Below are 14949 nucleotides of genomic sequence, written 5' to 3'. Positions count from 1 at the left end.
AAATCCTAAACGATGATGCTGTGAAAGTGCTGCACTCAGTATGCCAGCAAATTTGGAAAACTCAGCAGTGGCCACAGGACTGGAAAAAGTCAGTTTTCATTCCAATCCCAAGGAAAGGCAATGCCAAAGAATGTTCACACTACTGCACAATTGCACTCATCTCACACAGTAGCAAAGTAATGCTCAAAATTCTCCAAGCCAGGCTTCAACAGTACATGGACAGAGAATCTTCCGGTTTAAGCTGGATTTAGAAAAGGCCTCTGCCAATATCCTCTGGATCATCAGAAAAGCAAGAGAGTTCCAGAAAAACATCTGCTTCAGGGACTCCACTAAAGCCTTTGACTGTGTGGATCACAACAAACTGTGGAAAATTCTTCAAGAGATGGGAATACCAGACCACCTTCCCTGCCTCCTGAGAAATCTGTATGCAGGTCAAGAAGCAACAGTTAGAACCGGCCATGGAACAATGGACTGGTTCCAAATTGGGAAAGGGGTATGTCAAGGCTGTGTATTGTCACCCTGCTTATTTAACTTCTATGCAGAGTACATCATACAACATGCTGGGCTGGATGAAGCACAGGCTGGAATCCAGATTGCCGGGATAAATATCCATAACCTCAGCTATGCAGATGACACCACCCTTATGGCAGAAAGTGAAGAAGATCTAAAAAGCCTCTTGATGAAAGTGAAAGAGGAAAGTGAAAAAAGCTGGCTTAAAGCTCAACGTTCAGAAAACGAAGATCATGTCGTCCGGTCCCATCCATTCAGTCAGTTGCTCTGTCGTGTCACTCTTTGCGACCCCATGGACTTCAGCACACCGGGCCTCCCTGTCCATCACCAACTCCCAGAGCTCACTCACACTCATGTCGATCAAGTCGGTGATGCCATCCAACCATCTCATCCTCTGTTGTCCCCTTCTCCTCCTGTCTTCAATCTTTCCCAGCATCACGGTCTTTTCCAATGAGTCAATTCTTCACATCAGGTGGCCAAAGTATTGGAACTTCAGCTTCAGCATCAGTCCTTCCAACAAATATTCAGCATCAGTCCTTTCCTTTAGGATTGACTGGTTTGATCTCTTTGCAGTCCAAGGGACTCTCAAGAGTCTTCTCTAACACCACAGTTCAAAAGCATCAATTCTTTGGCACTCAGCTTTCTTTACAGTCTAACTCTCACATCCACACATGACTACTGGAAAAACCATAGCTTTGACTAGACAGACCTTTGTCAGCAAAAGTCTCTGCTTTTTAAAATGCTGTCTAGATTGGTCAAAGCTTTTCTTCCAAGGAGCAAGCGTCTTTTAATTTCATGACTGCAGTCACCATCTGCAGTGATTTTGGAGCACAAAAAAATACAGTTTCTCACGGTTTCCATTGTCTCCCCATCTATTTGCCATGAAGTGATGGGACCAGATGCCATGATCTTAGTTTTCTGAACGTTGAGCTTTAAGCCAACTTTTTCACTCTCCTCTTTCACTTCCATCAAAAGGCTCTTTAGTTCTTCTTCGCTTTCTGCCATAAGGGTGGTGTCATCTGCATAGCTGAGGTTATGGATATTTATCCCGGCAATCTGGATTCCAGCCTGTGCTTCATCCAGCCCAGCATGTTGTATGATGTACTCTGCATAGAAGTTAAATAAGCAGGGTGACAATACACAGCCTTGACATACCCCTTTCCCAATTTGGAACCAGTCCATTGTTCCATGGCCGGTTCTAACTGTTGCTTCTTGACCTGCATACAGATTTCTCAGGAGGCAGGGAAGGTGGTCTGGTATTCCCATCTCTTGAAGAATTTTCCACAGTTTGTTGTGATCCACACAGTCAAAGGCTTTAGTGGAGTCCCTGAAGCAGATGTTTTTCTGGAACTCTCTTGCTTTTCTGATGATCCAGAGGATATTGGCAGAGGCCTTTTCTAAATCCAGCTTAAACCGGAAGATTCTCTGTCCATGTACTGTTGAAGCCTGGCTTGGAGAATTTTGAGCATTACTTTGCTACTGTGTGAGATGAGTGCAATTGTGCAGTAGTGTGAACATTCTTTGGCATTGCCTTTCCTTGGGACTGGAATGAAAACTGACTTTTTCCAGTCCTGTGGCCACTGCTGAGTTTTCCAAATTTGCTGGCATACTGAGTGCAGCACTTTCACAGCATCATCGTTTAGGATTTGAAATAGCTCAACTGGAATTCCAGCACTTCCAGTAGCTTTCTTCATAGTGATGCTTCTTAAGGCCCACTTGACTTTCCCATTCCAGGATGTCTGGCTCTAGGTGAGTGATCATACCACCGTGGTTATCTGGGTCATTAAGATCTTTTTTGTATAGTTGTTCTGTGTATTCTTGCCATCTCTTCTTAATACCTTCTTCTGTTAGCTGCATACCATTTCCGTCCTTTATTGAGCCCATCTTTGCATGAAATAGTCCCTTGGTATCTCTGATTTTCTTGAAGAGGTCTCTAGTCTTTCCCTTCTGTTGTTTCCTCTATTTCTTTGCACTGACCACTGAGGAAGGCTTTCTTCTCTCTCCTTGAGATTCTCTGGAACTCTGCATCCGATGGTTCTATCTTTCCTTTTCTGCTTTGCCTTTCACTTCTCTTCTTTCCTCAGCTATTTGTAAGGCCTCCTCAGACAACCATTTTGCCTTTTTGCATTTCTTTTTCTTGGGAATGGTTTTGATCATGGCCTTCTGTATAATGCTGTGAACCTCCGTCCACAGTTCTTCAGGCGCTCTATCAGATCTAATCCCTTGAATCTATTTGTCACTTCTATATAATCATAAGGGATATGTATAATCATAAGGGATTTGACTGAGGTCATACCTTAATGGTCTAGTGGTCTTCCCTACTTTCTTCAATTTTAGTCTGAATTTTGCAATAAGGAGTTCATGATCTGAGCCACAGCCAGCTCCTGGTCTTGTTTTTGCTGACTGTATAGAGCTTCTCCACCTTCAGCTGCAAAGAATGTAACCAATCTGGTTTCACTGTTGGCCATCTGCTTACGTCCACGTGTAGAGTCGTCTCTTGTGTTGTTGCCTTTCAGCGTGTTTTAGCGTCGTATCTTTTTGTTTTTTCATACTGTTCATGGGGTTCTCAAGGCAAGAATACTGAGTGATTTGCCATTCCCTTCTCCAGTGGACCATGTTTTGTCAGAACTCTCCACCATAACCCATCCGTCTTGGGTAGCCCTACATGGCATGGCTCACAGTTTCATTGAGTTAGACGAGACTGTGGTCCACATGTCTGGTCCCATCACTTCATAGCAAATAGATGGAGAAACAACAAAAACAGTGATAGACTTTATTTTCTTGGGCTCCAAAATCACTGCAGATGGTGACTGCAGCCATGAAATTAAAAAATGCTTGCTCCTTGGAAGAAAAGCAATGACCAACCTAGACAGCATATTAAAAAGCAGAGACATTACTTTACTGACAAAGCTCCATCTGGTCAAAGCCATGGTTTTTCCAGTAGTCATGTATGGGTCTGAGAGTTGGACTATAAAGAGAGCTGAACACCAAAGAATGGATGCTTTTGAGCTGTGGTGTTGGAGGAGACTCTTAAGAGTCCCTTGGACTGCAAGGAGATCAAACCAGTCAATCCTAAAGGAAATCAGTCCTGAATACTCACTGGAAGGACTGATGCTGAAGTTCCATTACTTTGGCCACGTGATGCGAAGAGCTGACTCATCTGAAAAGACCCTGATGCTTGGAAAGATTGAACACAGGAGGAAAAGGGGATGACAGAAGATGAGATGGTGGGATGGCATCACTGACTCAATGGAGCTGAGTTTGAGCGAGCTCTGGGAGTTGGTGAAGGACAGGGAAGCCTGGCACGCTGCAGTCCATGTGGTTACAAAGAGTCGGACACTACTGAGCGATTGAGCAGAGCTGAACATGAAAAGGGATTCAACATCGCTAATCAACACGGAAATGCAAATCAAAATCAGCATTTCTAGTTCACTCAGGAAACAACAGCGCACAAATTAGACACCTATGAGCGTGGACCAACAGAAGCCTTAGGTTAAGAAAAACTCAGCCTGACAACAGCTCAAGGGCTTACCTCATAAGCCTTACACAGCTTGACTTGGTGCTAGAGCCTGAGACTTAGAGTCAGACCAGCGGGGTTCAAATCCCCAGCTGGTGGCCCTGGCCCAGGCCTGGCACCCTGCTGGACCATGGTGCCCTGAATGCAGAGCCGAGATGCAAATACTGCCGAGAGGAGGGAGCTGCCCGAGCTGGCAGAGAAAGGGCTTGCCGCTGTGGGCATCCTCCGTGCCATGAAGAGGGGCCTCACTGCAGAAGAGGGGGGCCGCCTCTCGCGGTGGAGGAAGGAGCTGCTCCCTGGAAACCTGCGCAGACCCCGGCAGGGCAGTGGGTGGAGGTGACACTCTTACCCACTGGGCACTCCTTTCTCCTCGTCGCTCTCATACTCTGCGAGGACCAGCTCTTCCTCCCCAGAGGCCACCTGCTCAGGCTCTGTGCCTGCGGCCAGCATCTCACTGCTGAGCCGGAGCAGACGCTCTGTTTCCTCATCTTCCTGTCTCTGTGGGGCAAGGAGAGAGAAACCTTGGTGCTGGTGCCACACCCGCAACGAGGCAGAATCAGGCAGCCATGGCCAAGGGCAGGGTGCCTGCCACTGACACGGGCCTCAAGTGACTGGTGCCAACGCCCCTGTACCAGTCCTTCAGCTCAGGCTGCACCGCTCCCAGGGAAGCGGCCGAGGGCCCGACTGCTCACCCCGACCAGCCACACGGATGGACACCACCTGGACATGGTCCCAGGGACCACACTCACCATGCGCTTGGCTGCGAACCGGAGCTTCGCGTTGTGACGGATCTGCTGCAGACGCTCTTCTCGCTTCTTCCTCCGGACCTGCTCCTCCTGGAAGGGGGAAGCCAGAAGGGAGACTCCTGCAGGAAGCCCCGGAGCAGGCCCCTTCTGGAGCCGGGGTGGCCCAATCCAGGGCTTTTCACCTCTGGGCAGCCTGCCCTGCCCTGCTGGCCTCCAGTCGCTACAGCATGGCCAGCAGACCCTGAGCCCCCGGGCTCACTGTAGAAAGGACACACTCTGCATCCAGCATGGCCCTTAAGGGGTCCAATGCCAGGGAAGCCAGGTCCGTGCTGCCACTGGCAACAGTGCGGTTCCTCTCCCAGCAGTGAAAGGGAACTGCTGCTAAAGAACCCACCTGCCAATGCAGGAGACCCGGGTTTGATCCCTGGGTTGGGAAGATCCCCTGGAAAAGGAAATGGCAACCCACTCCAGTATTCTTGTCTTGAGAACTCCATGGACAGAGGAGCCAGAGGGCTACAGTCCATGGGGTCGCACAGAGTCAGACACGACGGAATCGACCTAGCACGTACTCGTGAACACCAACCTAGAGGAAGCCTGGTGACATCAGCTAACACGGACAGTGAGGGCGCAGCACCACCCACCCGGAGGTGACCAGAGGACCCACAGCAAGGACACGGGCTGTCCAGCCTCAGGATTCACCTGACGTCACCCAGACGCCCCATTTCCCGGATCGCCCACCTCCCATAACCCAATCTCACCTTCAGTCGGTCCACCAAGTCCCTTTCTTCCTTCTTCTGCACAAACTGAGTGATCCAGTCGGGCTCTCCGGTGGCCTCTGGGGTGCCTGGGCTCCCCTGGCAGGAGGGTGGGGGACCCAGGGCTGGGGCCAGCCCATCGCTCGAGGTGGGGGCTCCAGCCTCCAGCAGACGCTCCTCCTCTTGGCGTTTCTTCTGTTCAAAGTCGCGGAGCCAGGAGAGGGCCCCGCAGATGAGACTTAGGGATTTTCCCTACAGGAAGAAAAATCCTCTCAGACACAGAAGCCAAGAGACCCAGCTTCCCGAATGACCTTTCCTGTCGTAATAAAGCATGTAACGTTAAGTATCAGAGGGTGCTCCAAGACCTGCTTCTGAAAGGAAGAAAAGGGAAGGGAACTGGCCTTTTCCTAGAGCACAGCTAAGAAAAAAGGAAATATAAAAGTGAAATTCTTTAATTATATGTCTTCACTGTTCTTCAAAGAATAAAAGAGGCTTATCAAGCTACCTGTAAGTACCGCAAGTCACCACAATGAGAATGGCAGAAACTGAATAAATGGCCCAGAAAATGAATTAAGCCCCGCCTCCCAAAAAGGGGCACGTCATGAAATCCTGAATAGGACCTGCTGAGGCAGAGATGCAGTCAACGTATCTGTGCAGACAGAAGGTGATCGGCCCCGGGAGTCCCAATGCTATGAAATTTTGAAGCAAACCAATTGTTCTGGAGAATACATCTGTTGCTTTAAACATCAGACTTTTCTCTGGAGGTCCTTGACGTGCATTGAATTGTGTCCCCCTGACCCTAGTGTCTCAGAACGCGGCCCTGCTCGAAAACAGACATCCTGAGTTAAGAGGGGGTGGGCCCTGATCCAGAGGAGCAGCGTCTGTGTGTATGTTCTCGGTCGTGTCCGACTCTGTGCAACCCCATGGACTGTAGCCCGGCAGGTTTCTCTGTCCATGAATTTCCCAGGCAAGCACACTGGAGTGGGTTTCCATTCCCTTCTCCAGGGGATCTTCCCGACCCAGGGATCGAACCCATGTCTCTTGCATCTCCTGTATTGACAGTCAGGTTCTTTACCAGCTGAGCTACCAGGGAAGCCTGTGTATAAAACAGTACCCTTGCATAATAAAAAGGGGAAACGTGGACACAGAAGCAACGAAGGCAGACAACGTGAAGAGACGGGAAGAAGCTTGCTGTCCACATGCCCAGGAGAGGGGCGTGGACAGATCCTTCCCCCAGGCCCTCAGGAGGGACCTTGCCGACACCTTGATTCTGGACATCTAGTCTCCAGACTGTGAGACCATAAATTCACACATTTACACTGTCTGTGGTGTTTTCTCACAGCAGCCCCGGTGGGCAGGCAAAGAGAGTGACTGTATGATGAGTTGTAATGTTGAGACACCACTGGATGGTGAAGAGAAGAACAGATGTAAGTGACACAAACCTTTAAAAGACAACTACGGACTTAAAAGTTATTCAAGAGAGGAAGGAAAAAAAGAGAGACTGAAAAGATGTAACTGAAGCAGGAGGGTGGGCAGAGGGAGGGGAAAGAGGTGGTCAGAAAGCTCCATCTTACCTGTGGCACAGAGGCCCCAGTGACCGCAAGCCAATAAAGCGAAAAACAGCAGCATCGGCTTGTGATTCAACATATGCAAACCAACGGCATTTAAGAACTAGATAAGAGAGTTAAAAGCACCAGCCCAAGGAACCAAGTTTGATAAATCTGACTTTTTAAACTACACACACTGTTCTTTGATTCAATGTTTCATGTGACTTTAAAGAGAGGAGGACAAGGGACCTCCTTGGTGGTCCAGGGGTTGAGACTCCATGCTTCCAGACAGGGGGTACAGGTTTGCTCCTTGGTCAGGGAGCTAAGATCCACATGCTGCATGGCATGGCCAAAAATAAATAAATAGAGCTTCCCTGATGGCTCAGTGGTAAAGAATGCGCCCGCCAATGCAGGAGACACAGGTTCCATCCCCGGATCTGGGAAGATCCCACATGCCCCAGAGCAACCAAGCCCATGCACCACAGCTGCTGAGCCTGTGCGCTAGAGTCTGGGAGCTGCAACTACTGCAGCCCACCTGCCCTAGAGCCCAGCTCTGCTACAAAAGAAGCCACTGCAGTGAGAAGCCTGCATAGTGCAACTAGAGAGCAGCCCCCACTCACCACCAGAAAAAAGCTGAAGCAGCAAGTGAAGACCCAGCAGAGCCAAAAATAAATACAAAAAAATTATTAAAAAAGAAAGAAAGAAAAAAAGAGAGAGAGGAAAAGATGCTTCATGACATCAGGTGAGACAGATGGTCAGATGAGGACTTGAACATCCTCAGATCTATTTACAGGAAGTCGCTTCTGATCCCGGTCAGTCTTTCGGTGGGTTGGGAGGGGAGAAGTCCCAGGCGCTGCATTATTTATTTATTTTTGGCCACGCTGCATGGCACCTGGGTTCTTAGTTCCCCAACCAGGAATCAAACCCATAACCCTGCAGTGGAAGCGCCAGGGAATTCCCCACAGGCACTGGCTGTAAACGGAGGGCTAGAGACTGGAAGAAAGACGCTGCTTTAACAACTCCTCAACCTGCACAGCATCCTCGTCCCACACAACATCCTCATCCTGCATAGCATCTTCGTGACCCAAACCGTGTGAATCGGCAGGAGGGAGTCCCTCCCACTCACTGCGTCTGAAGGAACAAAACGGAACCAGGAGAGGAGCCCCGTCTGTGTCTCCCCAGGAAAAGATGACACACTCACATCAGCGGATGAGAAGACATGAGTCACTTTCCTCTGTTCATTCAGTCAACACACACATTACCACCCCAGGCCAACTGGGCCAAGCTCCCCAGATGGCAGGAACACAGAGTCGAGGCCCGAAAGGTCCTCCAGGAGGTCACAGCAATGCCCACACGGGCAGCCCACTGTCACACAGCACTTGCTGCAACAAGAAAATGCAAGACAGGAGCAGACCCCAACAGTCCTCAGCGGTCAACCTCTAATAAACCCCCGCCTTCCAGGCAAGGAAGGAAAACGGAGGGGCTCCAGATGGGGTTACTCTGGCCCTTGGTGGCCCAGTTTGTGGAGAATAAACCCATGTTTGATCTGTGAGTAAGCTAGAGTAATTTCTATGTTTCTCAGTTGTGTGCCCAGAGTAAGATGGAAGGTTTCAGTGCTCCAAGTTGTGGTTTCCACGGCCATTCAAATTCTCATTTGCCTCTAGCCTAATTTTTCTGTAACCCCGGGGCTGTGTTTAACTGTTTAATAGACAGGAATGACTCACTCAGAATAATAAATAGAAACAACGACCTTTCTAAGCCTCACACCACGACTCTCTGTGCAGGCAGATGAGCATGCTGGTGGCCTCTGACTCGTCATCAGCGCCTCCCCAGACCTTCTGGCCCCACTGGCCACACTTACAGTGCCGGTTGGACTCTCAAATATCCCAATCTTGCCAGCCTCCAGCACCTGGTACAGTGCTGCCATGAAGTCTTTCTGGATGGCATATGGTATGAAGGGAAACGGGAAGTGGACGCCGCCAGCCTCCTGGGTCTCGTCGGCCATAATCCTGGAGGGAAAGAAAGCCGGCAGCTCTCTAATGGGCAAGTACTGGCCTGAGATCGAGAACAGTTCCTAAGAGCAGCCTCAGTGCTAGTTACCCACTTTCTCCCCAGAGGGGACCATTTTTGGCAAGCAAAGATCATGCTCTCTCCAACTGTGGGCCTATCCATGAGGCCTGGCCAGAGTCGCAGTTCATCCAGACACTCATCAAAACTGGACACAGGGGAATTTGACCCAGGCAGCCCTAACAGAAACCCCTGCCGCTCCTCTTGCCTGCACACCTTTCTAAGGGCCTGGAGATTTCCCCTGGATAGCCAGCCTGTCATTATTTCTGCAGCCATTAAGCTTTGTCTCCCACGCCCCGCCACGCCTCCCCGCCACGCCTCCCCGCCACGCCTCCCCGCCACGCCTCCCCGCCACGCCTCCCCGCCACGCCTCCCCGCCACGCCTCCCCGCCACGCCTCCCCGCCACGCCTCCCCGCCACGCCTCCCCGCCACGCCTCCCCGCCACGCCTCCCCGCCACGCCTCCCCGCCACGCCTCCCCGCCACGCCTCCCCGCCACGCCTCCCCGTTCCGTGTTGCTGCCGCTGCTGTCACTTCAGTCGCGTCCGACTCTGTGTGACCCCATAGACGAAAGCCCACCAGGCTCCCCCGTCCTTGGGATTCTCCAGGCAAGAACACTGGAGTAGGCTGCCATTTCCTTCTCCAATGCATGAAAGTGAAAAGTGAAAGGGAAGTAGCTCAGTCATGTCCGACTCTTCACGACCCCATAGACCGCAGCCTACCAGGCTCCTCTGTCCATGGGATTTTCCAGGCAAGAGCACTGGAGTGCGGTGCCATTGCCTTCCATGTTAGGAACTATCTTTTCCTCTTTTTCTGACCCTGGCTTCTCTGAAACAGCTTTTCACACCCTTTCTTCCTTTAATCACCATCTTCCATCCTGGCCCCTGCTCTCTCTTTGGAAGTCACTGCTCTGAGCTAGGTAAACAGCACCACCTCACCTCAGTACAAATATGAATAAATCTAAATCCCATGTACACCTCCACTACACAAGTGGCCTCAGGAAGACCAGTGACCATGTTGATTCACTTATGAGGAGAGGGAGTTGCACAGTGTTCTTCCAGTTAAGAATTTAGGGGTGATTAAAACGAGGACTGAGGTGGAATGATAAAAATAAGGATGACAGAACCAGGACAGTTCAACAGCAGAGGGAGGCCTGTAATCAAAAACCCACTAAAACATGGAGGGAAAGGAGACAGGCCCTAACAAACCCCAAATACCTGCCCTGTGTTAAACACTCCACAGGCCCTTCCATTTTTGTCCTCTTGTTTAATCTGCACAACACTGTAAGGATATAGTTGTTGGATCCTGACACTTACAGAAATTAAGTAACTGTTCAAAGACTCAGCTCAGAAAGGAAACCCAGGGATCCAAGCCCAGGTTCACATGGCTGTTCTAGTCCAACTCATGTGTCGGCAAAAGAGAACTAGCATCAATAAAAGGGAGATTTACGGAAAAGATACATACTTGGAGATTAAGAATATAGCCGATCTGGGAAATCCAAGAGCAGAAGCCATGGACAAGGTAGTACTTCTTGCAGACTAGAGCTCCAGAGTGATTCAGGTTTTAAGATGGTTCCAGGAAGTCTACCAGCAGTAAATGCCTTAAGATTCCCAGTTCTTCTGCCCCAACACATGCCACGTGGGGCCTGCCCAGCCTCCTCTGCTCAATCCCAGCTTCAGCTTTACCCTGAAACTGGCCCGCACACTGCCGCTGCAGGCCCTTAACCTTCTAGCTTCAGGTCCCACTGTCAAGCAAAGTCTTCTGTTTCCTAGTTCTAAATCCCAGGAGAGATTTCTGACCACCCCCCAACCCCGACCCTTTTATTTTTTATTTTTTAGTTGGCGTTTAACTGGTGGCTCAGACGGCAAAAAATTCACCTGCAATGAGGGAGACCTCGGTTCAATCCCTGGGTCGGGAAGATCTCCTGGAGAAGGGAACGGTAACCCACTCTAGTATTCTTGCCTGGAAAATTCCACCGACAGAGGAGCCTGGCAAGTACAGTCCATGGGGTTGCAAAGAGTTGGACACGACTGAGTGACAAACACTTAACTTGTAATGATGGGAATGAGCTACATGGATACATATATATGGACACATATATCTCTTCTCTCTTGGATATCCCTCCCAGCCCTCCTCCATTCCACCCCTCTAGGTCACCAGAGCACCAAGCTGAGCTCCCTGTGCTGCACAGCAGCTTCCCACTATCTATTTCACACGTGGTAGTGCATATATGCTAATCCTAATCTCCCAATTCGCCCCACTCTCCCTTCCTCCCCACTCACCCTGTGTCCACTTGTCTGTTCTTCACATCTGCATCTCTACCCCTACCCTGCAAATCTCCTGTCTTTAAAGACAGATCGCTCGACAGCCTAGAGACCACTGGCTGAGCCATGATCTAATCAGCCTGGGCCTTGTGCCTGCCGCCCCTCTCTGCTTGGGGACTGGAGTCCTGGACATTTAGGCCTCAACTCCTCAGAGGCCTCTCACTATTTGCCACCCTCCCCACTCCAGTGCTCTTGCCTGGAAAATCCCATGGACAGAGGAACCTGGTGGGCTGCAGTCCATGGGGTCGCTAAGAGTCAGACACAACTGAGCGACTTCACTTTCACTTCTCACTTTCATGCATTGGAGAAGGAAATGGCAACCCACTCCAGTGTTCTTGCCTGGAGAATCCCAAGGACGGGGGAGCCTGGTGGGCTACCGTCTATGGGGTCGCACAGAGTCGGATATGACTGAAGCGACTTAGCAGCATCAGCAGCAGCAGCAGTGGTCAAACACCTCCCCTCCCAACATACACACTGCTCTGCTTTGTCATTCTTTTATCTCATTATTTGAAACACTGTATTTTTGTTGTTCATAGCTCTCAGCACTATCTGAACTTATTTACTGTCCTCCCCCACTAGAATATAAATAGCATAAAAGGAGGAACCTTGTCTGCCTCTCTTCCCTGCCCCTAGCATTCAGAACAGGTGCTCTGGCACTTAGCAGGCAATCAATAAACAGGTGATAAATGAATAGCCAGTCTGAGGTAAGGGGTGTGGGAGAGGGTTTCTGTTCTTCAGAGGGATGGGGAGAGGAGATCTATGACTTCAGTATCTAGTCCAAGGGCCAGTTCTTTGATGGTTTCAAACTTTTCATATAACCTCACAACCTTATGCAGTCAGGATTTTTATTAGTTCTATTTCACAGTTGAAGAAACCGGGGCTCAGAAAAGTTAAGTGATTTGCTCACAATCACTCAGCAAGGGCTTGAATCCAAGATTTTAACATATATTTACCTGAGCCAGGGCTTCCCAGGTGGCTCAGTGGTTAAAGAATCCGCTTGCCAAGCAGGACACCTGGGCTTGATCCCTGAGTCGGGAAGATCCCCCAGAGAAGGAAATAGCTACCCACTCTGGTATTCTTGCCTGGGCAGAGCAGCCCGGCAGGCTACAGTCTGTGGGGTCACAAAAGAGTCGGACACAACGAAGCGACTAAACAGCAGCAGCAGCCTCTGAGCTCCTGAGCTGTAGATTTCTAATCTTCCTCCCACCAGGGTAAGTAGGATGAAAAGACTTGGTTACCAAACTTTAGAATGACAACACGAAACAATAAAGAACAAAAGTAATCATTATTTCACTTCTCTGTGGGTGGTAATTAGGGATCTCATTATTCCAGGAGCAGCACAAGCTAAACCACAAGTGAAAAAAGGGTTTAGCTAAATCCAAGAATAAAGGATTCACTAAGTGCTGTTTAAAGATGTTTGGTACAACTTTTCCCAATCTCTTCAGGCTGGTTGCCTGGACATTAGCACACACACACACACAAGTTGTCCCTAGAATTCCCCACCAGTGTGAAGACACGAGGAACGGTAATCTTATGTTCACTCATGGGTTAAGACACATGAAGGCATCTCAGGTACACAGTTCAGTTGCTCAGTCATGTCCAACTCTTTGCGACCCCATGGACTGCAGCATGCCAGGCCTCCCTGTCCATCACCAACTCCCGGAGTTTACTCAAATTCACGTCCATTGAATTGGTGATGCCATCCAACCGTCTCATCCTCTGTCGTCCCCTTCTCCTCCGGCCCTCAGTCTTTCCCAGCAGCAGGGTACACACAATTCCTGAAAGTGCTCATTTTCTTCAGTCTTCGATGATCGCTTATTTACCCGGGTACAAACTTGCTCCAGACTGATGGTGCTCCCCCTACCCCAAATTCATGTGTTAAAAGCCCTAACCCTCACTGTTAGGCTGTATCTGGAGAAAGAGCTTTTAGGGAGTAATTAACATTAAATGTGGAGAAGGAAATGGCAACCCATTCCAGTATTCTTGCCTGGGAAATCCCATGGATGGAGAAGCCTGGCAGACTTACAGTTCATGCATTTGCAAAGAGTTGGACACTACTGAGTGACTAACATTTTAACATTAAATGAAGAAGGTAATTAGGATTAAGTGGAGTCCTAATAGTGGGGTCCTGACCCCTATAGGACTGGTGGCCTTGGACTTCCCAGCCTCTAGCCCTGGGAGAAAGAAGTTCTCTGTTCAGGCCTCCCAGCCTATGGCAGCCTGAGCAGGTGAGACGCCTGTGTTCCAGGTACCATCCTACTGTTTCCCTCCTAAAGTGCTTTAACTCCACACACCTGGGAGACAACCAGGCTCTAGCCCACCTGCTGTGAATCTGGGGTGGCAGTGCTGAGAGCTGCCGGCTGGCCCCAACTCCACGTCCTCATCTTGCTTCTGTCTCCCACCCAGCTCCGCCCTCGGAGCTGTCACACAGTGTGACGATTTAGCTACACTTTTCACGGCACTGCCTCCCACAGTCTGGTCAATTCCATCCGTCCCAGTCCTCCTGGCTGGCCACTGCTCCACCCGGATTCGCCGAGTGGCAGGATGGCTCTGGGGGTCAGACTGCCCAATTTGGGATCCCGCCTGTATCCCCGCGTAAGTCCACATCTCTGAGTCCATTTCCGCAGCTGCAGGGGGCAGTCAATTTAATCACTCAGCTGTCAGACTCTTTGCGAACCCATGGACTGCAGCACGCCAGGCTTTCCTGCCCAACGCCAGCTCCCGGAGTTTACTCAAACTCATGTCCATCGAGTTGGCGATGACATCCAACCATCTCATCCTCTGTCGTCCCCTCCTCCTGTCTTCAATCTTTCCCAGCATCCGGGTCTTTTCCAATGAGTCAGTTCTTCACATCAGTCCAAAGTATTGGAGTTTCAGCTTCAGCATCAGTCCTTCCAATGAATATTCAGAACTGATTCCCTTTAGTATAGACCGGTTGGATTTCCTTGGAGTCCAAGGGACTCTGTCCCTTGCAGGGGACGGGGAACGGCGCATTCGGTGGCCCTGCAGGGAGCAGGAGGTACTACCACGCGCAAAGCGCACTCAGCACCGCCGGCGGAACCGCCCCGCAGCCACCCGTCGCGGCCAGGTCCCGCCCCGCGGCCTCTCCCGCCCTCCCATTGGTGCCTGGCCTGTCGGTCACACGGCGGCACCGCCCCGGGACGCTTTCCCGCCACCGGGCAGTCCCGCTCCCCGGCATATCCACCAGTCTGCCCTTTCTCATCTCGCTCCACGTCCTCGGCACCGCGCTCACCTTCCTCGGCGGCAGGGCTGTTCCGCCGAGGTCAGACCAGCGAGCAGTCCAGGCAGACGCCGCTGAACCTGAAACTCCGGCTCCTCGCGGGTGTCAGCGTCTTCCAGGGCAGTGCACCTCGCTGCACGCCCCCCGCAGCACTGCGCATGCGCACCCCGGGGCTCGGTGGGGCGGGTCCCCATGTTGCGCCACTGCGCTTGCGCGGCCGGCTAGTCTGGAGCTCTGTCTCCG

At 50.7% G+C, this 14949-nt stretch overlaps 1 protein-coding gene across 5 annotated transcripts in view; it reads right to left on the bottom strand.

Annotated features, from left to right (window-relative positions):
- The window catches only part of DDX11 (DEAD/H-box helicase 11), a 32844-nt gene extending 17988 nt beyond the window's left edge, over positions 1-14856 (bottom strand). For 3 of the 5 annotated variants that reach the window (XM_069581542.1, XM_069581546.1, XM_069581543.1), the window contains exons 1-5: positions 14719-14856; positions 8937-9084; positions 5532-5780; positions 4777-4863; positions 4377-4525 (exon numbers count right to left, since the gene is read on the bottom strand). In XM_069581542.1, coding sequence (XP_069437643.1) covers positions 4377-4525; positions 4777-4863; positions 5532-5780; positions 8937-9080 — 629 coding nt within the window. In that variant the 5' untranslated portion in view covers positions 9081-9084; positions 14719-14856. Of the gene's footprint in view, positions 1-4376; positions 4526-4776; positions 4864-5531; positions 5781-8936; positions 9085-9358; positions 9427-14718 lie in introns of those variants that run through there. The other 2 variants (XM_069581544.1, XM_069581541.1) reach the window with 2 other exon arrangements.
- Between the last annotated feature and the right edge of the window lie 93 nt (positions 14857-14949).

The sequence above is a fragment of the Ovis canadensis genome, chromosome 3 (genome assembly GCF_042477335.2).
Source record: "Ovis canadensis isolate MfBH-ARS-UI-01 breed Bighorn chromosome 3, ARS-UI_OviCan_v2, whole genome shotgun sequence".
NCBI classification, from domain to species: Eukaryota; Metazoa; Chordata; class Mammalia; order Artiodactyla; family Bovidae; genus Ovis; species Ovis canadensis.
This window is presented reverse-complemented; position numbering and strand designations above follow the sequence as displayed.